This window comes from Pyrus communis, chromosome 17 (assembly GCF_963583255.1).
Source record: "Pyrus communis chromosome 17, drPyrComm1.1, whole genome shotgun sequence".
In the NCBI taxonomy this organism is placed as follows: Eukaryota; Viridiplantae; Streptophyta; class Magnoliopsida; order Rosales; family Rosaceae; genus Pyrus; species Pyrus communis.
Window position 1 is genome coordinate 19,230,770 of NC_084819.1, and position 25,564 is coordinate 19,256,333.

Consider the following 25,564-nt stretch of genomic DNA (forward strand, 5'->3'; position numbering starts at 1 on the left):
TTCCTCGGTGGAATATTTTGTTTGGTGAATTTTCAATGAATTACTAGTTGGTACTCATTTTGAGTAACGCATATTAACATCAAAATTATTTTAGTCTACAGCCAAATGTTCGGATTTTCAGATTCGGTTTATTATGTGTTTCAAGTGAAGTAGTTTGAGCAGTTTAATAGAGAAATTCGAGGTACCCTTTTAGGCCCAACATTGTACCTAATCCTCGTCAAAGTTGGCAAGTGGATGGTTGAGATGAATACCCCCTCTGTTTCTCTCTCTCTCTCCGCACGGGAAGGAGGGGGTATGAAACCGGTATAGCTAAGTTTTTCTCCTTTTCTGTGATTAAAACCATGAGGACTATCTTTATGTGAGCTGCAAATGAATCAATTGAAACAGATTTTTGCAAAAGGGAATACAAATTTATGCAAAAAACAGTCAACAAATGACATCAAAAGCTCCATTGCACCCTGCAGGATCTTATTACATCACAAGAAAGGCACGATGATCATCACCAAATACTAGCTAAATCGTCGAAAACGGCATATAAGCTAAGTCATAATAATTCTTCTTTTGCTATAAAAGAGTTGACAAAAATCAGTTCGCAACCTTCATCATCGTCAACGATATTGTTTTACAGCGAAGAGTATACGAGACAGATGCTAGATGTTAAGCATAAAAGATAAGAAATTGCATTATAATTACAGGGACTCCCAAAGTTTGAACACATCAAACTTCACCACTTTGCTTTTTCTCAGCTTTCAGTCACAAGCCTGGAGAACAAAACAAGGGAACTTACTATTCTTCCGCTTCCATGTTGCGCCCGCTAATGATCTGATGGCGACTGCTGCTGGTCCGGTGCCTGCTGCCACATTGGCTGGGTCATGTAGGGGTGAGACTGTTGGGCATACATAGACGGATCCATCATAGGCTTACCCATAATCATCCCGGGATCCCCCACCTGAGGTGCGTGCTGAGGCGGCATATAGCAGTATGGAAGTGCATCATCAGGCCCCCCAACAGACACTGTACCCCTGGGAATCGATGCAAGGACTTCGTCTTTCAGATCCTCTCTTGGCACAATGTCTACCAAGAAATCAAAGATATCTGTCCTTGTGATTGCAGCTGCAATGTCATTCTTCTGGAGTGTCCTCCGCTTATTCTCTTCCGTGTGATTCCACGACCGCAATGTCAATTCCAATATGAACATTTCACATGCCCTGGCAAATATCACAGGTGCCTCGGCTGATATCATTCTCACATCCTCATCGGCCTTCATAATCTTCTTGATCCTTGCTAGGGGAAGGCTATGGTTCTTGAAATCTGTCACCTTGTCGATTTCTTGATACTGATTTGTCCAGAAAGTTTGCAGCTGCTGCTGAAGTTGTTGCTGCTGCTGCTGGTGGATATGCTGATAAGCAAGCTGGTGCTGCGCAAGCTGAGCTCCAGGTGATTGACTAGCGGATTGCATAGCTCCCACTGTTGCGGCAACTGACCCCGGATTTGGGCTCCCGACCATTTGATTATGCTGATACGGGTTAGAACCGTATGTCAACTGAGCTCCACTACCTACCATCCCCATAGATTGGGGTTGGTGATGCCCTTGCGGATCCATCCTGGTTGAACTTTGCAAATCGGCCCTGATTGAAACAAAGGACGGAAAAGGTGTCTGCTTCAGAAACCTACTAGTTACTTACTATATACTCCTCACATACGAAAAGATCTCCCTTTCACACACAATGAATGATTAATTCCAACCGATCCATCTTGTATTACGTTGCAGATAAATCTAAACAGTTTGTCCTCTCGTTCTTTGTTTTCCCTCTTTAGACAATCAAGGATCAAAGAATATTCATTCATTCGAATCTCCTCATTTTTCAGACTAAGCAGGCCTAACCTTCCAGCAGAAACAGAAAAACTCATCAATTCACTGCATGAAGGGGTCTCTAAATGCAATCTTGCAACCAAAAATCTACAGAAAATCAACGAGATTCGCATCCCGCCATCTCGTTACTACTCGAAATAGGATCCACCTAATTTGATTCTGTGATCTGTAGAAAAATGAGAGTTTTCTACCACGGTACCAGCCCCAGATTAAATAACAGTAAGTTCAAGAGAAAAAAGAGTAAAAAAAAAAAAAAAAAAACCCAGAAAAATGCGAATAAAATGCCATGGAAACTATAATTTGAGGTCGAAACGCTCGAGATATGATCACGCAATCAGGCAAAAACAGTTTCCACCAACAACAATCATGCAAAACAGAATCCCACCGTTTACAAAAACCAAAATTCGATCTCTGATATATAACAACAAAAATGCAGAAAATTCAAAACCCACATCCAGAAAACAAAAATGTTACGTGGGGAGGGAACAAAGATCGCCCATTTGACAATCTAAGACCAACGCACCACACACAAGCTCACACACATATACACAACGCAGAGCAAACCCAGAAAACCGTGTGTGGTAGCCGTGCGCGTTTATCCGGTACCTTTTATCAAACAGGCGGTGGGCGCTGCTTCTGCAGAGGATTGGAGATTATCGAGCACCTGAAAAAAAAAACGAAATTCCTTCAGAAAAAAGAGACTCGAAAACATCCATCTGGGCAATGAGAGAGAAAGTCTTAAACTTTTTTATTAATTTTTTTTTTTCTGTCCTGGGAAATTAATCGTACGGAGAAATTCCTAGGATTTGTGGAAGATTCTTGGGCATATGATTATTTTTTTATAGTTTTTTTTGGTAATGGTGGATGATGTTTCAGAACACAAACCTAAAAAAGGAAGAACAAAAGCTGCGAGGAAGTGTTGGATTCTGACTTAACATTTGTCAGAATACTGGACTTTTATGGGATTTGTTTTTTCATTTGACGGTTTTGCCCTCGGTGGAAGTTGACATTTTACTGTTAGGGCCAATTGGTCTTTTGGTGCCCGATGGATACGTGGAGGGGATCGGTCTACTTTTTCGGGAGTCTCTGATTGTGACCAGATCTATGGCTTCTTAAGTTTTGTTTACCTGAGGTTTTTTTACGAAATATTTAATTCAAAATAATAATATACGGATCCCTTCCATTTAGATTTTTCGGATTTTTCAATCGTGTTCTTTCAACCGAACATCAAACGGTCATGAATTAATCATATTTCTTTGGCTTTTTCCTATGCATCTTCTTCCCCCTTCTCATTCTCTCTTTTCCGACTCTCTTCTCTTTCTATATGGGTGGACTTTGTGCTAGTTTAGGGTAGCTAGAAGCCGGAAGATGATGGTTTGGATGTGGTGGGTTGGCAACCGGAACAAGTACTCATCGAAGAACGCATAGAATTGAAGGATCTAGATGGAAGGGATCCTGAGAGAATCCCGACCCTACTATAGGAAGTTGGAAATAATTAAATTGGGATGTTATTTAACAGAAGAGGATCCTCCTGACTAGCCCATCTGGGCTGTTCAACTTTAATTCAACGGCTCAAAACAGGAGAACATTCTAAAAGTTATAATAATTACAACCGTTGGATTAAATTTGAACGGCCAGATGAGCTGATCAGGATGATCCCCATCCTGAGCTTAGGTGAGGATTCTCTTCCTTATTTAGCAATTTTGGAAAGATAGGAAAGAAGTTGACAAATTTGGCTTTGTCTCGTATTGTATTATTGTTCAATTTGATTTTTGTAGTACAAACACCCACCTGAATAAAAGTCTTTCAATCTCATTCCTACGTTAATGTGAATCTTGTACTATCATTCAATTTATTTAAAAAAAAACTAATGAAAAAGATTTGAAAATTTTGAATTTTAACGATAAGGACAAAATCAAGGATAAAGTGAATAGTAATTGGATTGATTTTTTAGTGTAAAAAATATGATTTTTCGTTAAAGTGAATAGTATCGGAAATTTTTTGTTAAAGTTACCTTTATTTAATTCTAATCATTTGGTCCCACATAATATGATTTGCAAGGGAATTCAAACCCGAGGACATTTTAACTTTTGTTGTAAAAATCATAGTTCACGCAAATGCTTGTTTTGATATTTTCCCCATTGATGACGGAACTGGAGATATGCTCTCTCAATCTCTCGTCATTGATTCACCACATGCCAAACGTCTATTATATTAGACGAGTGACATTAGCGTAACTATGTCTTGGCTGCAACAGAGAATTTAGCATCGAGATGGTTCATGAACACGTATAGACAACTTTGTGCAGTTTGCAAACACAATTGGTTTGCAGTGTAAATTGCCATTGCCACATTTAGTAATGTTACAAGTGGTACAAGAGCCATAATTCCGGCACTACCCAAAGCCTTTTATGCCATAACACTTCTAGCAGTCCAAAAAAATATCATCTATCAAATGTCGAAACAAAAAACCAATTGAACCTATAAGCTGCAGATCGCTTTCATCCAGGCAGGAAAGACTCGAAAAAGGGTTGTTGATTCTTCAAAATGCAGTGTACCTTTTGATCCACGACTTCTTTCCGAAATTTTTCGATGAATGATGCTCGTATGATATACACAATCCATCCAGGTCAGAGTTAGCATGATCAAGCTCGAGATTACACGTGGTAGCTCCATATCTTCCCTGGTTTGTTGTATTTTTCCAATGGAGGATCCAATATAAATGAACTTGGAATCACCCTGTAAATTTGGCGATTACCAAACTAACTGCCATAAAAACAACATAGAGACCAACAAGACAGAATCCCCAGAACCTAGGCACCCGAAATCTGCACCATGTAATCACCAATAGAGACCCCATCAGGCTCAGAAGCAAGAAAACAAATGCAATCACTATACCCACATGGAACTGAAGCTCATATGCCTCGGGATAGACATCATATGTCTGTATAACCAAGGCAGTTCCAAGTCCAATGAGCATGTTAAACATTGGCCCAGCAAAACATCCAGCCATGGCCATTGCAGGGTGGCCAGCCTTGGCAACTGCAACATCAGCAACAAGATCCCCAACTGAATTTCCCCATGCAAGAACTGTGAGCCCAAGAAGAGCAGGCGGCAACTCTAGAAGTGTTCCGAGTGCAGCGAGGCAGTTCAGCAATTCACCAGCAGTCGTGGATATCCAAAAGACACTCATAACAAATGCTATAAGCAATACAGGCAGTTGCTCGGTTTTGGGGGGCTCTTTTTCTACTGCATAATGAAGAAGTGCGAGGGAGGAGCTTGCCAAGAGGATTACAAGCCATAGGGGCAAATGGGTGTTTGAAAGGAGAAAGACAACGGGGTGATTAAATGGCATGAATGAGTTGCAAGCATATAGCAGCGCGAGAGGGCAAAGAGCAATATTGGCTGACATGTAGAATCTGCTCCATTCGGAAGGTGAAGCTTGGGGAATTGTGAGCTTCAAAAGAAATGAGATGGGAATCTCCCATGCTCTCGAGATCTGTATAAGAAATAAAGAGAGTTAACTAGTGCAAATTTCCAAAGAAGAAAGTTAGCCGACAAAATTGTACACAGGAAAAGCGAGCTCTATCAGAAATTCAGAATATAAATTACATGCTTTTTGGGTTTTTCCCAGTTCAGGATTTAAAAGAGATTTCATAAGGAAATATGCAGCTTATGCCAAGACACAGTGAAACTCCATGCGCATGCTTCTACAATTAATATCACACGTCAAGAATTCTCTTGTCTCGCTCAAAGAATAAGCTTTTCTACTTATGTGCATTGACGTTGATATATATATATATATATATATATACACACGTGATATCCAACTCTCGAAGATCTCCACTTCTCACCAATGTCATCCATTTCACATGCCCAAAATTTTAATCTCAAGGATTTTAGGCACACCTACAACTTAGCCATATTCCTCTACTAAGACAAGGAGAAGCTACATCTGACCAGGGCTGTGAGATCGGATTTATCATCGACTATATCAAAGGTTCATTAAATCCTATAGACCTCGTGATGAAGCATACCTAAAAAAAATGATTCCTAGTAAATTCAGAACTAAATTAAATGGCACGCCTATACAATCTAAATTATCATTTCGTTTCTCAATTATTATATGCTTCTACAAAGTGAATCCATAAGAAGTTCGAAACTTTCACCTACATTCAGCTACCGAAACTGTTTGTTCCAATGTGTGAAATACTCAAGAAGGAAACCATAACTAGCACATAGAAATTCAAACTGTGTAGCTAATTAACAAGCTGCATTGATTTCATTCAACACAACCTATATTCCTCCATCAAGTAAATTTTCTCAGAGCATTACATTACTAACCAATCAACAAGCGGAGTGTTTTATCTAATTCTCGAAACCTTTAACAACCATTGCCACTAATACTAGAAGTTTAACAACTATCCATCAGAGCATTGCATTGAATGAAAACCAAACATAGAAACAGATAAATTGCATACAACACACAATGTACCCAAACTTTAGCAGACCAAGCACAAAAAAGAACGCAAATTTATCCGAAAACATACCATTCCAAGAGCTCTCCCAACTCCGAAACTCCCCTTCCGATCCTCTGAACTCTCCAAAACATGTCCGATCCTGGAATCTGGTGCAACCAAACCCCTCTGAATTTCAATGTCTCCGACCGAGCCCGCCTCAACTCTGCTCTCCTTTCCTCCTCCTCCCATTCCCAAATCCATCCAAAACACCAACCCAACAAAAAATAAGTAAAACCCAACAAACCCGACCGCTTGCCACAGATAAATCTCGGCGCTCAGATACACATAGAACAAGAACAGCGCCGCCGTCAGATAAAACATCACGTCCCTCACAAACGGCGCCGGTTTGAGCGGAAAGGGCGCGGCGTAAATCGCCACAAACCCCACCACGAACGCCGACACGAAAGTGCCGGCGGACAGAATCGCGCCGAACCCCGTTCGGTACTGCCCCGTCCGGACCGCCGCGATCGAGGCAAAGACGTCAGGGGCGCCGTTTCCGAGCGCGAGGAGGGTGACGGCGGCCATGCTGGGGGTCAAATCGAGGGCAAAAACGAGCTTGGTGGTGACGAGAGAGAAGTGATCCTGGGCTGTTTTGATGAGGATGTGGAAGAGGAGGAGGAGGATGAGAGAGAGGGAGGAGAGAGAGAGAAATGGGTTTTGGCGGAAGAGGCAGAAGTGGAGGTAGAGGTAGTTGAAGAGGCCATCGGAGTGGGTTACCGCGGCGGAGGAGCAAGGTGGGGTTTTTGCTGCGGTGGCGATGAGGGACCTGTGGAGGGTTATGGGAGATGGGTAAGGGTAGTTTGGGGAATTGGGAGTTGGGGTTGTGAGGAGGAAGAAGAGGAAGAAGGAGAGGAGAGAGAGTGAGAGAATGCAGGTTTTGAAAGAGGAGGAGAGAGAGATGGCCATGCCATTTAGCAAGCAAAAAGCTCCAATCTTTCTGTCAAGTTTTTAGAGCGAGTGTGTGTTTGTCTGTGTGATTTCAGAATTCGGATCCGACTTTTGTCCATCTGCCTTGGTCTCACGCTGTTCACTGAATTGAATAGAATTATGAGCAATTTTGGGTTTGAGTTTCTACTCAAAGGAAATGATTTTCTCTGGATTTCTTCCACTAATTCAGGTCTTTAAAATTTGATCTAACGACTAAAGTTATTATAATTTTTGAAATGATCCCTATTTTAACTGTTGGATCAAATTTCAAAAGTCCAAATTTGTGAACTTGATGGAAGGGATCCGATCCCTTTCCCTACTCAAAATACTTCATGTCTGATTCATAGAATTTTATGGTTTAATTCGAACAGTTCATATGATAAAACTACATAAATATCATCTTTAAAAAATGAGTTGAGATTAAAGTCAATAGATACACAGTTCGTAAAACTTTTACCATTTCTATCCTTCTGTTCTTATACAATTTGATAACTAAACAACTTTAGTTTTTTAATTGATTTTTAACAGACATTTTTTTATAAAATAATTTATAATATAAACAATTCTAATCATAAACACAAAATTCGATAAATCAGAAACAAAGAATTTTGAGCGGGAGATGAGCCAAGTATTATCTTAGAAATACTCACTCAAAGAATAATAATTTAATGGAAAAGATTCAGAGAGGATCAAACATTAACAATTTTTGGGTGAAACAGTAACTTTCTTTCCGTTTGATACGAGTAATTTTGATCATTTGATAGGTGGCAAATGGTTTGTGGAGAGAGAGAGAGAGAGAGAGAGAGAGAGAGAGAGAGAGAATGCTACCAAATTGAATATACACAAGCTCATCTTTGTCTAATTTATACGACCAAAAAACACAAGGCAAGAGTTTCCTAGGATCTACTGGCGGAGTTTTCTGAATAACCATTTCTGTCGGGCTGTTACATCCATCGCCACAAACATCTTCGCCTTCCTCTCGTCTTCTAGAATCTGAGAAGCTTCCAAGAAGAGCTCATCATTCATGTCAGGTACCGTTTCAAGTGCATCAACAATGCGTTCTATTGAGCAGCAGTCTTTGTCCTCTTCATTGCCGACGAACCCGTTTACTCTATGTGGTTTCTCATCTAAGGTTTCTTGTACCTCCTCCTTGATGGTTCTTTGAACTCTCTTGCTAGCTGAGGTGGATGAAGCTGTTGGTTTTCGCTTCTTTCGCTGAATCGATGTTTCATAGTCCATGGTTCGGGATTGCAAGCCACCAAAGGTCATATAAAATCCCGTTTTCCCCATTTCCGTACTCAAATAACTTGATCTTCCATCAGCGACTCCATTGCCATTTATCATAGTCGAATCATTGTAGTCCAAGATGCTATTTCCATATGCAGGTTGATATGGGTGATCCTGAAAAAATAAAACATTGACATGAAAGATACACACGTTAATAACGTCACCAAATAGGGTAGGTCTCTCCTGAGCCCGAAGCTACTCATGAATCATTCAACACTCAAAACACTCGCACATACAAAACATGCGCATGCAATGCATCATACTGTTCCTCCATGAAATGTTGAGGAGGGTGTAATTAGTACTAGAAATTTAGAACAGGGAAACTCCTTTTGTCCTGGGCAGCAGTTAGCGAGAAAAACATGTACCTTCACATAAGCGTCCCAGACATCGTCAACTTCTGCGAATATTGTCTGCTGAGTTTCATCCCCTGCAAAATGGTTGCTATTGAGAAAATTCTGACATACTCTTGCATCAAGATGAGAAACTGATTTTTCAGAAAATCTGTCACGACAACGTCCAAATTTTTACTGAATGACACAATCATCCAGGCCCAAGGTTTTCATTGAATGTAAAACCAGTTTTATTGAGAGAGAGCAGGGGCCACGTACCAACATTAACTCTCGGATCATCATCCTCGGCATCCATAGAGTGATTAGATGAACTCTCCCTTTTAAGACTGTCTTCATTTCCATATATCAAGCACAAATCATTGAAATTTGGTAGGGTTCTATTGCGGTATGATCGTGCATCAGGGCGCACCTGCACAAGTACATGTAAGCTGCTAGCCTGTTATAGACCTACAATTCTTTTCAATCAACAAATCAATCAAAGACGAACCTTGACATGAGCATCCCAAAGATCACCATCAGCAGTTATCCTCTGCTGCATTTCATCCCAAGTAAACCCACTTTGGTCAAGTAGAGTTTTCATGTCATTGAATCGTTTCCTCAAATTCACAAAACGACTTTTTAAGACATCTTTGTCATGCTGGGAACCAAACTGTGCTCTGAACTTAGAAACCATATCAGTCCAGGCTAGTTTACTGAACTTTTGGTTAACCATACTTCCGTTGCGAACTTGCTCTAATATTAGATCAATGAAATATCGGTCCATTGGAGGTGTCCAATCAGTTCTCCGGTGATAGCTATGGTTATAATTGGCTGGTTTTGAAATGAACAACAATACATGTATAAGGAAAAGGTTCATTTTTCTGATTCATCAAAATATATTAAAAGAATTCATGGTTAATGAAAGACAAAAGCAAACACAAACTGACCATCACCGTTACAGCCCATGGCTTGACCTGATTGGTTGTATCTTTCCCCCAAATTTGAGTTTCCATAAATCAAGCACAAATCATTATAATTTGGCTTGGATTTCGTTCTATACGCTTCCGTATCAGGGCATTCCTACAGAAACTATATGTTAGCCTTTGTAGAAAATAATGATTAAGACTCAAACAGATAGGTTAGGCACCTTAATATAAGCATCCCAAACATCATCATATGCTGTGACCATTTGCTGTGTTTCGTCCCACCAAAACCCTCTCCGATCCAGAAGATCTTTTGTATCGTGGTATTGCTTCTCTAAACTTTTGTAGCGACTCCTCAAGAGATCTTTGTCGTATTGTAAACCAAATCTTTCCTTGAATAACACAAGCACATCTACCCACGCTTGGTCGTCCAAAGAGTAATCAATCTTGTTCGCTTTCTGCAGTTGCTCCAGAAGAAGGTCAATCAGATAACGATCCATTGGAGGTGTCCAATCTTTCCTTGAAAAAATGTCATTTCCATGGCTCTGAATGTCTTCTCCGTCTATCCACCAAAATGTTGCAATTAAATGCACTTGCAATAACATTTTAACAGATGATTGCAAACATGCACAAATAATTCACGGGTTGTAAACCCACTCTAGACAATTTTGAATTCAGAGTTATATGGTATGGATTTAGGAGACCTGAATATGGAAAATGATTATCAAAAATCAGAGAAACATTTATGATGGAAAATTGGAATCCTCAACCGATAAGAATTATACCAAAAAAAGAGGTCACATAGCAAGATGAATTGTCTGCATGGAAACAAGGCTCTCCAAAAATACGTCATCGTGGTGGACTGATTATTTACTATTAAGGAAAGAAAGTACAGCCTAAATGGTACTGGTTAATGAAACACAAGAGGCGCCTATTATCAGATTAGCTCGAGCTGTTTAAGGACGCGTTTCTACTCGTTTTACTCCCTGCAAATATCATAACTTTAGAGTTTACTCGTCATAAGGTTCAGCACAGATTATTCTAACATTCAGTGTTGAACAAGAAATACACCTGTCATAAAATCTAGGCCTTCACTGTCAAGATCCTCAAAGGAAGCCAAATGACCATTACCAGAAAAAGAAAAGGATTGGCCCTCCCTTTCTTCTTCATCTACATGATTAATAGAACCCATTAGTAGACATAACTGTTGAATAATTCATTCATTTAACACAGCTTTCAACATGATTTTTTTTTCTGAGTAATATGTGCAAATATACACTCTTTACAATTTCAACACGTTACTTCTTAAACACGGTTTACACTCTTATGTGTGTTCCATTCGGTAAAAAGCAGAGTCAATTATTACTTTTTCCATACGAAGACAAACTGATATTGCTACTTTTTTCTTTTTCGGTTAAACAACCAGCGTTACAAGTTTTACAAAAACTAAACCATTATATAACCGAAATTCTTAATTCTCTCCAGTCCCCCACTGTAAGATTCATCTCCAGAATTTGTACCTTGATCCAAATGATTAAGGAGTCCATTGCTAATTTCACTGGCATATATCGAGTTCAAATCCTGATAGTTCAGCAAGGGTTTCTTCCTATATACACGTGCATCTGGAAGTGCCTACATCAGCAACAAGTATAAAAAATCATACAACTGGAAGTGCCTACATCAGCAACAAGAAGTGTAACAATGTATACAACTGGATGCTATTAAATAGAAGGCACAATACCTGGATATAATTTCCCCAAACATGATCATCAGCCACAATCATTTGTCGATTTGTGTCCCAATAAAATCCTTTTCTGGCAAGTATGCTTCTAACATCAGTATAGTACTTCAACAGTTTCTTATGAAGCTGTTTCAAGAACCTTGTTTGATAGTGAGAACCAAACTTTTTTTTGAATAACGTGACCATGTCTTTCCAAGCTTGTTTTGTGAACGTATTATTCATTTTACTGCCTTTTTCAAGTTGGTCCAGCATCAGATTCAGAAAAAATTCGTCCATGGCTGGTTTCCAATCTGCATTTCTTTTCACTTTACTTGCAGGGGTAGGGCTAATCACTCCAGCACCTTTAAACCATAAAAACAAAATAAATAAGCAAATAAAAAATGGTCCCGAAGAGAATTGATTGTAGGATCAAGATTCTTGTAGCTTACCCCAAATAATTGAGAAAAGGCCTTGTCGAAAATTGGAACAAGAAAAAAGATTTTTTTTTTGGTACAATAAGTAAAAGAAAATTTTACTCATCACGAACAGATAATGCTTGTGAATGTGGAATACTAAGACGGAAGGGCTTTTTTCTTTAACTCAACTAAAGTTACTACTAGAGAGGATAGAGTTCCATCTATCTTCTGATTATTCATAAAGCATCTACTTTTGGGTATTTTGTATGACCCTGATTTATGATTACTCTCTGTAATAAAATGATACGACTTAAATGCCAAACATAAGTACAGACTGCACTTTACAAAACCATTACAAACTAAAACTATAATAATAAACTTCAGTGCGTATGAAAAAATGTATCAATCCTGTATGTCGTTAAAGGATTTAGAGACACACCATCAATCATCCCCTGAATTTCGTCATCAAAATCTATATCATGACTTGAAAGGCTGTATCTTCCATCTGCTTGCGTATGTGCATATATCAAACACAAATCATTGAAGGTCATCAGAGCTTTGTTTCTGTAGACCTGAGCATCTGGGTGAACCTGCATGGACATTATTTTAATTAAATTTTTTCACAATTGGACAAAATTCAGAAGTACATATAAAGTAAGCAGCGCACCTTGACATAGGCGTCCCAAGCATATTTATCTGCAATCACCATTTGCCGTGTGTTATCCCATGAAAATCCATTCTGATCAAGAAGGTTCTTTATGTCGTTAAATTGCCTCCACAGACTAGTGTAATGACTTTTCAAGGTATTCATATCATATGGAGTCCCGAAATTGCCATTAAACATCATCAACATGTCATTCCAAGCTTGTTTGTTGAATGTATGGCCCAATCTATTGCCCCTATGAACCTGATCTAACATAAGATCAATAAAATAACGTTCCATTGCTGGGGTCCAACTTGTCCTTAACCGATCACCACTTGATGGGTTTTGGTTGCTCATTTCCTCCCTACAAAATGACATTTCATCATAACCATAAAAAACCATCCCCCCATCCCCAACCCCTCTTTGGTGAATTACACTAAGTTCAATAGTTTGGCAGATCTGGTAGAAGTAATTTGGTATATACAAAATAACTTCAAAAGTTCTATCCAAGGGAAATGATTTCCGCAACTCCCTTTTTCCCTCCCCGCACTCCTTCGAATTGTTTTAAGGGGAGTACGGAAATCATTTCTCTATCCAAAATTCGATGAAAATAACCACATCATGATATCCAAACTCAAATATGAGATCAAAATGAAGCATTTATTGCATCAAGCTAAAGAACGAAAGATAGCATCTGAGATAAAATTGAACTTAAGAACAATTCGGTTTCTAAAAGATTATTTCCAAAAACAAATTTAGGAAAAAGTAAATAAATTACACACAACTAACTGTTTTGAGCTTAGTTAGTGCACTGCATCTTATCACATTTCTCCGTGTAAATTACGTGATCAAAATGCAACAAGTGTAAAAACAACAATTACAGCAAAAAATTAACCTAATAAATTAATAATCTTCTGCTTGGCAGCCTAAAATTGAAGGAAAATGGGTGGAAAAAAAAAATCAAAACTTTAGTTCAAGTAATTAACTGGCGTCGAGTTCAATTACAGTAAATGTTTGCCTGCATTCTGTTCCAATCAGTTGGAATTACATTGCACAAAGTCTTAATTTTTCATATTTTCCCACGTTTTCCCGGCAACCAAACAGAAAGTAAGCAAATTTCAATGATTTGATTTCAGTGCTTGGGTATGTGTAGATTACATGAAAGGATTTAGCGTTTGGTACCTTTGATTACTCCGTGAGCGAAGAGAGGGAAGCACGAGAGCTCCGAAACGGAGTGAGGATTTCACGGGTCTTTCGAGCTTTACTGCAATGGAGTATGGAGCCGTCTGTTTGGATGTTCGGAGTACCATATTCCATCTGGGGTGGAATTATCCTGAACCGGATTATGTTTCTGGGCTGAAACGATTGGGCTGATTTTTGTTGGTTTGGTTTGGTTGGACCGTGATTGTTGGATTTGGCGTAAAATCCAATTCAAAAGCGGGCCATGGATAAAGACATTCTGATTCTCATCAAATAACAATTACACTGAAATTTCATTTCGATAGGCTCATTTGGAAATATTTTTGAAAAATTAAAATTGTTATTGGTAAAATTGATTTTAGGTTCCAAAAGAACTTTAAGTTTTTTTTTTTTTGAAGAAGCACCAAATATGGTGCTTCTTAGTTATTATAAAAGCACTTCGAAACGAGTTCTTGGATTTCTTTTTTCTTTTTTCTTTTTCAAGTATAGGGGGAGAGGAGACTATTCCATCTCAAGCTTGATTGAGGACTTACGGATGAAGTCTTAGACATTGTTTAGTTTTTACATATTTCCCCCAAGAGAAAATATGTTTAATTTGTACGATGTGATTGTGAGTATAAATCATGAAAAATTTGGTTATTTTATCAAATTTCATTTCCATCCCAAACAATTGGACGGATTTTTGAATGCAAAGGAAATAGATATCATGTTTCTGTAGCACTCATCACGTGATTAAAGTTAAAATCAAGAGTCGATACATAATATTGTTGCAAGAAAAGGAAGAAAAAAACTCATTATTCCTAAGATAATCACAATTAATATTCAGAACATATACAATGGAATTCAAAACCCAATCACATACATGATCATCAGTATAGCATAACCAGCTACAAACCTTCACTTGGTTACGAACCCTAAATCCATAAGAACCCTGAATGCATCTCACGAAATCATTTTAATATTCATCAGAATTCATAAAAATTAATTAATTACAAGAGTTTGTGATCGTCGTGGTAGACCCAGCTACATAAATCTACTGTTAAAAGTTGAATAAAAAGAAACTTAAAAATTAAAGTAATTTAGGTTATCTAATCACCTTCACCTCCGGCGGAATGTCCTCACAGTATTCGGGAACTCCGTCAAAGAACCTATACAAAAGCCAATCTTTCTCTCTTTCCAGTAAATCCAGGTCGGGAATCTCCCCTGGAATTTCCCACAAAACATCAACAACCTCCGTCGTCTTCTTCTTCTTCTTCGTCTCCGTTTTATTCTTCCCCTTGGTCGTAGTCTTCTTTTTACCCGCCGTTGATGAAGTCGACGACGATTCTTTTACCTTTTCACCACAAGAAGACGAGCCAATTTCTTTATTAATGACGATCTTCTCACCAACAAGTTCTTTCTCATTTTTCTGATCTTTTATTATCTTCCTTCTTGTTTTTGAAATAGGGTTTTTCCTCAGTAATTTTATCTCGTAAACGATCTCAACTTCTTTTCGTTTACGACCATTAGTAATTGGTGGAGTATAATCATCATCACTGGAAGATTCCGTAGCATCCGGGTCCAAAAAAGGAACGCCAACCACCTTCAACTTCGGCTTCTTTTTTTCAGGTTCTTGTAGTGCCGGCGCCTCTTCTCCCTCTTCTTGTTCTCTTCTGGCCGAGACCGGTAGGGTTTGAGGGTGGTGGTCTGGGTCGAAGGCTGTAGTCACTTTTGGTGCAGTCGTTATGTTGAGCGGTGGTGGAGGGGCAATGGGAGGGGAGAGAACAAGTGCTACTTCTTTCGCCTTCTTTCTCGTACCTGCCCTTTTGGTGGCGGTTGTGTGGAGAGAGCAAGTGCTACTTCTTACGCCAACCACTTTCAACCTCGGCTTCTTTTTTTCAGCTTCTTGTAGTGCCGGCGCCGCTGCTCCCTCTTCATGTTCTCTTTTGGCCGAGACTGGCGGGGTTTGAGGGTGGTGGTCTGGGTCGAAGGGTGCAGTCACTTTTCGTGCCGTCATGAACTTAAGAAGCGGGGGAGGGGCATTGGCAGGGGAGAGAGCGAGTGCTACTTCTTTCGCCTTCTTTCTCATGCCTGCTCTTTTGGTGGCGGTGGTGTGGAGTAGCGATGGAGATGCATTGAGAGCGCAATGATCAATCACTACTATTGGTTTCTCTCTCGTGCCTGCCCTTTTGGTGGTGGTGTGGAGCGGTGGTGGAGGGGCGTTGGGAGCAGAGTGAGCAAGCACTACTTCTTTCGGCTTCTCTCTACTGCCTGCCATTTTGGTGGCGGTGGTGCTGAGATGCGGCGGAAGAGGGACACTGGGAGCAGGGAGAGCAAGCACGACTTGTCCTCTCGACATCTCTCTCGTTTTCCGCTTTCTCGAACTCGAGTTTCTTGGACCTTCCATGAGTCCGGAGTACTTAGAGAGAGAAAGTATTTAGAGAGAGAGAGAGAGAGAGTGGCAAGAGTACTTAGAGAGAGAGAGTGGCAAGAGAGAGAGAAGTGGAAATGGGCAAGAAAGAACGAATGCATATGTATATTTATAGAGATTGTAATCTAAGATGAAAGTTGGAAAGTCCCTCCCTAAATCCGTGGTAGTGCTTAGAGAGAGAGAGAGAGAGAGAGAGAGTAGCAGGAGTAGCAAGAGTATTTAGAGAGAGAGAGTGGCAAAAGTATTTAGAGAGAGAAAGTAGAGAGAGAGTGGCAAGAGTACTTGGAGAGAGAAAGTAGCTAGAGACAAGAGTACTTAGAGACAGGAAGTAGCTAGAGACAAGAGTACTTAGAGACAGGAAGTAGCTAGAGACAAGAGCCGCAAGCGCGGCAAGAGTACTTAGAGAGAAAGTAGCTAGAGAGAGAAAGTAGAGGCATAAGAGAGAAAGTAGAGAGAAAGTAGAGAGAAAGTAGAGGGATAAGAGAGAAAGTAGCTAGAGAGAGAGAAGTGGAAATGGGCAAGAAAGAACGAGTGCATATGTATATTTATAGAGATTGTAATCTCAGATGAAAGTTGGAAAGTCCCTCCCCAAATCCGTGGTAGTACATAGAGAGAGAGAGTAGCAAGAGTACCTAGAGAGAGAAAGCTAAGATGAAAGTTGAAAAGTCTCTCCCCAAATCCTTGGTAGTGCTTAGAGAGAGAGTAGCTGCAGTAGCAAGAGTATTTTGAGAGAGAGAGAAGTGGAAATGGGCAAGAAAGAACGAGTGTATATGTATATTTATAGAGATTGTAATCTAAGATCAAAGACGGAAAGTTCCCTCCCCAAATCCGTGGTTTAATTTAATAAAGGATTAAGGGTTTCCAAATTCGAGCAGATAAAGGGTTTAATTCTCCTTGCGCACAAAGGAAACTATCTGGAAAAGTTAGGGCTCTGCTAGCACGCAGAGGAAACAAGACCTAGAGAGAGAAACTAGAGAGAGAGACAGATAGAGAGAAACTAGAGAGAGAGAGAGAGAGAGAGACAGAGAGAGGGTGGAGTGGACTTAGTTGACAAGTAGCAAGCAAGTCTCTGAATTCGTACTGCAGTATAGGGATTGAGATCGCGAATGGACACTCCAAATCCACGGAAATTTTCGACCAAAAAAAAAACAAATAAAATATGGAAATAATTTTTTTTTTTTTTTACAAAATAATTAATAGTTTTTAGTTTTAATTATTTATGTGCATCAATATCCCAGAATAAAAAGGAAAGAATTAATAATTTTGGTGAAAAAACGAAAATTATTTTTACATCGGGCGTCATTTGATGCTCTCGTTCTCTCGTCGGATCGAATCGTAGTAAAAAGATACAGGGAAATCCAATTATTATTCGAAAATCCAACGGGAATCCTGGCGATCTTAGGGAAGATACTCTACGTTCGGGTGCATGACAGTTGGCCCTTCTTGCATTTATGATGTGTAACGGAATTACTTTGCATCTTCGATAGTTCAAAAAAGTGACTTATACAACGATTTAGTGGTATTCTTGGTAAGTGAGAAATCTTAAATTCGATCCGAACCAGTACTAAGCCCACCTCCTTCTGTTAGTTTAGATAATATCGTTTGTTTAGAAAGAAAAAAAAAATTGGATCTTAGCATTATTGGAGAACTACTTACTCCGTATGTCCATAGAGACTTTTTACTGTGCCGAGCTACGATACAGTAAGACATTTGTTATTATAAGATTAAAAGAAAGTAATTGTTTTCAAGACGTAACCTCCGACGTTCTGAACAAATTAAAAAATCTCTCGTATGTCCAACATTCTTTTTGGTTTTCTCATAACAAGTAAATCGCCTTCCCTGTTTCTAAGTCTCTAATTTTGAATGACATTTTTATATCCCCTTTCAGATTAGAGGCTAAAGCTACAGAGAAAAAGATACACAAGACAAACCACCCTCATCTGTACTCCTGTGGCAAGCGATATCCCGGCATGACGATCTTGTCGGCGAACATTTTGCCCGTCTTGGGCATCACATGCCAGTGCAACGTCAAGTTGAATTCTTTACCTCGGAGATTGGTTCCCTACACAAAGATGATTTACAGAGAGAGTAAGTTATCGATGGATCGAAGAAACTACAGTGGAACTTAGTCTCTGGTGAAGCCAAGAAACAGATGCAAAGAATGAAAGGGACTACCCGTACCTGATCAATGAAACGGTACTTGTTTGAAGTATGAATCCAAAACTTGGCATGTTCTTTTGTTGGTAAGATACCATCCCAAAGAGAAATCTGTAGAATAGCGTTCAAGTTTAATCAAAAAACTTATTTAAGCAATAACTAAACACCGCGCAGTCTACATGCCCTAGAGTGGATGTTCGGATCCAAGGAACAAGCAAAAGAGAGAAAATGGAAAAACAGTTATTCAGTGAAAGAGTTGATAATCTCAATCTTACCTCAAAAAACAAAAATCAAAACATATAACTAACCAGAAATACAATCGAAAAAAAAAATATAACTCCAAAAATTATGTGCAGCTACCTGATTCAGTGAGTTCTTTGGGGTTCCATACTCAGCGGCTAGAAAAACAAAAACCTGTCATGCATTGCAAATAAAGTAAAAGGGATCAACGCCAAGTTTATGAATCATATTTGCATGACATAAACTGGCTGGGAAATAGAAAGAGTATCTAACTGTGGTGTGCACAACTTAAATTTCACTACACCGTCTAAAAGTAATGCACCAGGACAACAAAGACGGTATCTCAATGCAAATGAAAGTAGTTTTTGACTTTTGGTAGGTGGCTTCTCATCCTCTGCATGATAGTTGCCATTACCCTCTAGAGAATGATCATGATGGAGTTCCTTGCAGTGCATCCAAATACTAGTGAAAGCGTGCACAGGATATACTGAAATAATGTAGATGACCACGAATTCATGATAATATATACACACAGAAATTTGTCAAATTGCAAACCTGCTTTGTGTTCCATGTAAACAATGACTGCAAATCTGCTGATATATTCATAGTCATGCTGACCTGCATAAAATGAAAACCATTTTAGTTCATATCAAACTGTGATTCATTCAGTACGCATAACCTTCCTTTTTCAATCGCCTGTCCATCATGGTCTCGATAAATAACAAAAGCAAATCCAAAATTGATGATAAAGTATAACTAACGGAAATAGGACAACAATTCAAGAACCTTTTGATGTCAAGTTCTATGAACTGCTTCCAATGTCAATTTTATTGTGACGTTCACCTCTAGTAACTATCCTCTAACTCCTTTTACCTGTTTTCCTATTGGTAGAGGAATTACTTAAGATAAATATTCTAGACCCACCCCGCACCAACCCAAATCAAGAAATCTCAGTACTTCCGAAGTAAATAAAATATTATACCTTATTTACTTAAAAATTGAAGCCAACGTAAGGTAATAGAATTGTTAGGCACCACCACTACACATTCATATCTTTATCCTGAATTTGGTCATCACAAAAGTTTATATACTGAAAATTGTCACAATCCCGTTCTGTTCTCTTATATTCGTCACGAAACTCTACACCGGTAACTACCATCTTTAACTAGTCAAAGCACGGATCACATTGTCGACTGAGGAGAATTAGCCCATTGTTTACAGTGCTGAAGGGCAGTGATCCTACCATTTGATTAGTAATAAACCCAAAAGGCAAAGAGCTCGCACCAATATGTCGAAAGAGGTGAATAAGCTCCCCAGGATCCTAATACTACCCGTTTTACAATTTACTTTTAACTCATAAAACGCATACCAATATCAAAGAAACAAATTATGTACTGAAACTAGAACACAAAACCCAGAAATTCAACGAAACTTCATATCGACACAGCCTATTCACACATAATAAATGTATACACATGAAAACTTGGATACAAAAAATAAACCAAAAAGCCAAAAGTTGCAGTTTTTAAACTGGATTAATCAAATACTATTGACACACTCATTACGATCGAAATTCAGAGAGAACCCATTTCAGCCAATATAAAATTGAATTCAAATTCAAGGAAATTTCACAGATAACCGACCAAATTACAAATAAAAGAAACGTACCTCCTCGTTCCCATTTGGTTGCTTCTGAAACCAATTGATGTTCAACACCTAAAACAAAACCCAATAACCAAAAATCAGAAACAAAATCCAACTGGGTACTTGAATTCGAACCCAAAAAATCAAAACTTTTGAAATCCCAGATCTGCCCAATAGAAAGGCGAAGGACCTGGACTTGGGTAGTGGGAGTGGGGTGGTTGAGATTATCGGAGATGGAGGCCATGGCGCACATCAGAGCCAAAATTGTGACTGCGAAGGTCAGCAGAGCATTGGCTCTGTACCCAAACGAATGCATTTTGTTCTCGTTCTGGGATTTTTTTTTTTTTTCTCCTTGGATTTCTGGTTCTTCAGGTTTTGGTCCGAGAAGACAGATAGGAAGAAGGGAAAATGTTGAGTGCGTTTTTGGGGGGGGGGTTTTGAAGAAACGAAGACTTGAGGGGTTTTTCTCGTTTCGTACTCGGAATAAAAAACGCATCGAGAGATATGAGAGAGTGTTGTCACACTTTAGAAATACTGCTCATTCATTGGACAAGACACGTCGGTGGGGCCCGTTGTTTACATTGTGTTTTTAGGAAAAAATCCTCTCCGGATCCTTTTTTTTTTTTTTTTTTTTTTGAGAATCCGAATGATCAATCAACTATGTCTGTTTATCGTATATCATGCAATTATTTTTCGTTATGTACTGTTTATATTCAATTTTAAATTTTAAATAATTTCTGACCGTACGATGTACGATGAAATGACATGATTGATTGATTATCTGGATCCCCACAAAGATGATCCGGAGAGGATCATTTTTCGTGTTTTTATACAGCAATATTGAGATATGTTAAAATTGGAATTCTGAATCTCTGTATCTGTGGTTGATGAATTCGAAAATTCGAACTACTTATTTTAAATTATGCGATCCTCATTAGTCTATTAAATTAGTCACCTTAAACAAATCAAAGGTTTAGATCTCTCTTTCTTTTCCTTCAATGACCCGTATTTCCTCTAGACATAGAGATTCGGAAAGGATCTCGACTCGTAAATTTGAACTCCACACTCGGACTCAGAAATGAAGTAACTAACTCACTATTCAAATAATACAAAGATTTTTCAGAAAAATAAATTATGCTAACTAGAACTACGATCTAACGTATCCATCTTAACTAATAAGTCAGAGGTATTGTTTGAATAAAAATTACTCATTTTTCTGGAGAGTGCATGATAATAGTTCTATTTGTATTGAATTGAAGTAAATCAAACCATAAAGCTCATCTTATAATTTGGAAAAATAATTTTTATACACTTATGTTTATTTCTGTAAATTAATTTCTTCTCGAATTTATTCGGTTCAAAATAAAACATAAATATAACTGTTCGTGAAGGGGGAAATGATTTATTTTAAAGAACAACAATAAGTCGCTCGTTGGGCTCTTCAAGTGCAAGCTACTCTATACTAGCTGAGAAAATATAGGGGGTATATTAGCCCAACAACAAACTTAGAGTAAGCCTAGGCCTGCCAAACACCAGCCCAATCTTCCTTGATCGACCTAGCAATGTTTTGAGAAACACATCGTTTTTATATACAGAAAAAAGAAAAAAAAAATCCCAAATCTAATCAAATTACTTTGCAGATTATGTATAAAACACATCAATATGAACTGAACCATGAAATCTTAATCAGTTGAATATATATATATGGAAATTTCAATTCTCAGCACGAACATTGAAATTTTTGTAGTGTAATAATCACTAGCATATAGTGTTACAAATACACTTGGTTTGTTCTAGGTGAACATTGTCATACGTTATGGACCCAGGGCGTAGGGTGTAGTGTTAAACACTATACTGGCGCTATAACCGTTTGTCACACAAGAAAGGGCCTCGGGTATGACACTGTAACCGTCATCATACTAAAAAATTGTTGTCATCACACTAGAACATTGTTATTTCATTTTATGTTGGAACAATATTCTACTCTAAAATATACTAGAGAAAGAGAGATTCAAACTTGGGTGCAGAAAAGGGAGTACACTACTCTTCGCAACTTGGCTAATCTTCCACACAGGAAAACTTCTAGAAATTTAAAACTGGAGCTTGAATCCATTTAAGAATATCATTCACGATTGAATTTGAGCTGGTACCAAGAAGAAGACATGAACAAATAGTTAACAGAGCTTTATTTATCCGGTCTCTTAATAAGAGACTCCACCAAAGCACAAAAGCTTAAAGCTTTACATTTTACTTAGACTTTATTTAACCAACGTACACAGACACCCTTATATTATAATCTCTCACTAGGGAGATCACAATTTATGGCTCATCAGTGGACTCAGTAGATTCTTCAGCACTGGTGGAGGATCTGCCAAAGTTGAAGTTGGTACAACTAGTCCTGGGGAATAAGTAATTGCTAAATCCCAACCTTGAGTTCGTCAAATCAAACTGCAGCAGATTTTCCTCCAACTGCATTGCCCCGATCACGATCGAAGCCTGAGGCTTCATCCCGCCGTCCACAAAACCTAGACACCCTATGAAGGGACGTGGCTGGACGAAAATGTTTGGAGCAGATATCCTCCAGATGATGTTCTGGTTGTTATCTAGGACAAGGTCTATGCTAGGAAATGCGGCCGTGCTGTTGCCGATGTATCTCCTTGCATCGAAACACACCCCGAATGGCGCCACGGGTGTCACTTGGGGCACTTGCAGCTGATTGATGTAGAACTGATTGACTGCCCTAAAGATTGAGGTTTGGAGGATTGTGTAGGGAGTTGTGGTGCTGATCATTGTCCCACCAACCCCTTGTTCTGGTGTGTAGGGCAAGAGAGATGTGTTGAGTGGAACAATCTTGTTGTTGATTTTGATGGATTGAACGTTTATGTAGTACTCTCCTTGCCTGCCTATGATCAGTGGGGTGTAGGTCAACTTCTGCGACACGTCGATGTTCGGTTTCATGAAATAAGGTCCTTCCCCAAAGAAAACGACGCCACTTCGGACAGATGAAGGAGGAAGGCACACGGCGAATTTTGGTGGGAAGCCAAAGTGGGATGCTAGTTGGTAAGGTAGGGAAATTGGGGAATGACCTAGACCAGCAATACCTTGAACGTTTTTGGGTAACCCATTTTGCAATATGCTGGAAGGTGCACATGCAAATAGGAATTGAGGGATTTGGACCATTGGGCCGGGACCTGAGCCTTGGGTTGATGAGATTGTTAGGACATCCTGCGCAAGCTCACCTAAGGCGCTTTGACGCGTCACGGGGTTTGTGGTCATGAGCCCACACGCGTTGGGGTGGCACCCTATTTGGGTTCTAGAGGAGCATGTGCGGCATGTCATCGGGCTATTAGGATTAGCCCTAGCGCACAGCGTCGAGTGGCAAAATGGGGCATTGTAACCCAATGACAAGTACTGGTTCTCACAATTTTCTGTTAAGAACCTCCCATTTAGGTCAATCACGAAGGGGAATTGGACTAAAGGGTTTCTTTTGTAAATTTGGGCCACATGAAGATTGGTTGCATCATCTTTCTGCACCCTGAGGACAAGCTTGTTCGGCCTGATGGGGATTTGGAGTTGGGTTTTGAGTGTCGCCGCAGATATGAAAGCAAGAAGAGAAAAACAAGAGAAGAAAAGGACCAAATTAGGAAGGAAAGAAGCCATGGATGGAAATGGAAACGGACTCTGAGTTCGAACGAAGAAGTTTTGTATACCCAGAGAGGAAACGGTGGGATTGGCCAAGAACGAGAGAGCAGAGAGTACAATTTATAGTGCGGGGGTTACTAAGTTAGGGCAGGCTCTGGAGTGTTATGGACGTGCATATGGACATTTAGGGTTTTGGCATCGAGTTATTCTTTTGAGAGATTATGGAACTTTTCCAGTTTTGTGACGTTACAAATGTGAGGGTTTCACATGTAAAGTGAAGTAGATGAGCATAAGCCTTGATATGAGAACAAGGTGTCGGAGAGTGTGTAGGGGTACTTGGCAGTGCAGAAGCCTGTACACAGCCATGCAGTAACTTGTGCTGTAAGTAACAAGCAAAATAGTGACTGGGTTTGGCTTCTACTTGACACCGCCAAATACTGTTGCAGATTGAAACTAAAACAACCCTAATCATCTCTCTTGATTTGGCAGGGGAGCATTGTTAATTGTTTACAAAGTAAGATTAAATACGCATGGCCGAATTAATACGAATTTCGAAGAGACAAAACCTGTTCATACTGTAACGTTCCAGTGAGATATCATACTGAAAATTTTGGTGCTATGGGACCGTGCTTTCAGATTGGATCAAAATATGAAACGCTCACAGACCCCATGAGTTGGAAAAATATAAAAGTTGAGCATTTTTTTATTAATTCTAATAAGAAAAATTACTGATGCAGGTTGTATATTTTCTCCCTTTATTTTGTTAGATTTGATCAATTAAGATTATTTCAATCAAAATTTACTAATGTTCTGGCTGCTAAACCTATAGGATTGAACGTATTAAACTGGATAACAATCTGATATAATGTGTTTTGCAAATACTGTTTAGAGAAGAAGGATTTAGGTGAAACGAGTTCACCATCATCATGATGTCCTAACTTACTAATACAAAGTCATGTGGGGAGAGTCTTGCACCTAACCTTGTATTAATGATTAAAAATGTCACGGTCGGTAGCGGATACAGGATTCTAATATCGGATGGTCCTAATATTAAAGTTCCAAAAAAAATTGACGAAAATAACATTAGTAATTTAAAGGATAAATTACCAACTTTCAATCATAATCTTTATACAAACAAAATTACAACTTACAAAAACTAAATTTGTCCACGACGAGGTTCATATACACTGAAAATGTGTCATGATAATTTCATTGTCAATACAAGAAAAAACATATTGATGATGATTTAGAACTAACCAAATTTGGAGTTGAACTATACGGAATAGGATTGAAACTATCGAAATTGGAGTTGAAATATTTTATAGGATTGTTAGAACTAATTGATGAGGATTTTCACTAGTGATGGCCTGAGGATCTGTTGGGTGTGGTTAGAGGAAAAAGGGAATTGGAGGAAAGAAAATAGGTTGTATTTAATTTTTTAATTAAAAGGGTCTCCCTCACGTGGCTTAACAAGATGACTTGCTTTTGATTATTTTGTTTTAAACAGTTCGGCTCAAAACAACGTTGTTTTGGCCAAGTCTTTTAAAAAACAAAATAATCTTCTTCTTCTTTGTTAATCATTTATAGAACCTGCACTCGCCGGTTTGCCGCTACACTCTTCTTCTCCACCATAT

The 25,564-nt window shown here is 39.0% G+C and overlaps 5 protein-coding genes across 5 annotated transcripts; all 5 read right to left on the reverse strand.

Annotated features, from left to right (window-relative positions):
* Window positions 1-460: 460 nt before the first annotated feature.
* On the reverse strand, window positions 461-2,684 carry LOC137723737 (nuclear transcription factor Y subunit C-3-like). The gene is made up of 2 exons (XM_068462929.1): window positions 2,480-2,684; window positions 461-1,628 (listed from the first exon to the last, which is right to left on the reverse strand). Exon 2 carries the CDS (start codon window positions 1,601-1,603, stop codon window positions 815-817), a length of 789 nt encoding a protein of 262 aa, XP_068319030.1. The 5' UTR covers window positions 1,604-1,628; window positions 2,480-2,684; the 3' UTR covers window positions 461-814.
* A 1,497-nt stretch (window positions 2,685-4,181) lies between these two features.
* On the reverse strand, window positions 4,182-7,410 carry LOC137723026 (cation/calcium exchanger 5-like). Its single transcript, XM_068462180.1, has 2 exons — window positions 6,423-7,410; window positions 4,182-5,371 (listed from the first exon to the last, which is right to left on the reverse strand). The coding sequence occupies exons 1-2, from the start codon at window positions 7,296-7,298 to the stop codon at window positions 4,607-4,609; spliced, it is 1,641 nt and encodes a 546-aa protein (XP_068318281.1). The 5' UTR covers window positions 7,299-7,410; the 3' UTR covers window positions 4,182-4,606.
* A 595-nt stretch (window positions 7,411-8,005) lies between these two features.
* LOC137722928 (uncharacterized) lies at window positions 8,006-13,945 on the reverse strand. Its single transcript, XM_068462055.1, has 12 exons — window positions 13,820-13,945; window positions 12,662-13,001; window positions 12,434-12,584; window positions 11,600-11,940; window positions 11,379-11,490; window positions 10,930-11,028; window positions 10,083-10,420; window positions 9,883-10,015; window positions 9,444-9,766; window positions 9,215-9,365; window positions 8,972-9,033; window positions 8,006-8,720 (listed from the first exon to the last, which is right to left on the reverse strand). The coding sequence occupies exons 2-12, from the start codon at window positions 12,992-12,994 to the stop codon at window positions 8,223-8,225; spliced, it is 2,541 nt and encodes an 846-aa protein (XP_068318156.1). The 5' UTR covers window positions 12,995-13,001; window positions 13,820-13,945; the 3' UTR covers window positions 8,006-8,222.
* Window positions 13,946-17,944: 3,999 nt separating this feature from the next.
* On the reverse strand, window positions 17,945-20,765 carry LOC137722868 (signal peptidase complex subunit 3B-like). The gene is made up of 6 exons (XM_068461976.1): window positions 20,479-20,765; window positions 20,313-20,360; window positions 19,200-19,262; window positions 18,765-18,818; window positions 18,429-18,515; window positions 17,945-18,309 (listed from the first exon to the last, which is right to left on the reverse strand). The coding sequence occupies exons 1-6, from the start codon at window positions 20,602-20,604 to the stop codon at window positions 18,184-18,186; spliced, it is 504 nt and encodes a 167-aa protein (XP_068318077.1). The 5' UTR covers window positions 20,605-20,765; the 3' UTR covers window positions 17,945-18,183.
* Window positions 20,766-22,607: 1,842 nt separating this feature from the next.
* Window positions 22,608-23,948, reverse strand: LOC137722275 (gamma conglutin 1-like). The gene has a single exon (XM_068461240.1). The coding sequence runs from the start codon at window positions 23,946-23,948 to the stop codon at window positions 22,608-22,610; it is 1,341 nt and encodes a 446-aa protein (XP_068317341.1).
* Between the last annotated feature and the right edge of the window lie 1,616 nt (window positions 23,949-25,564).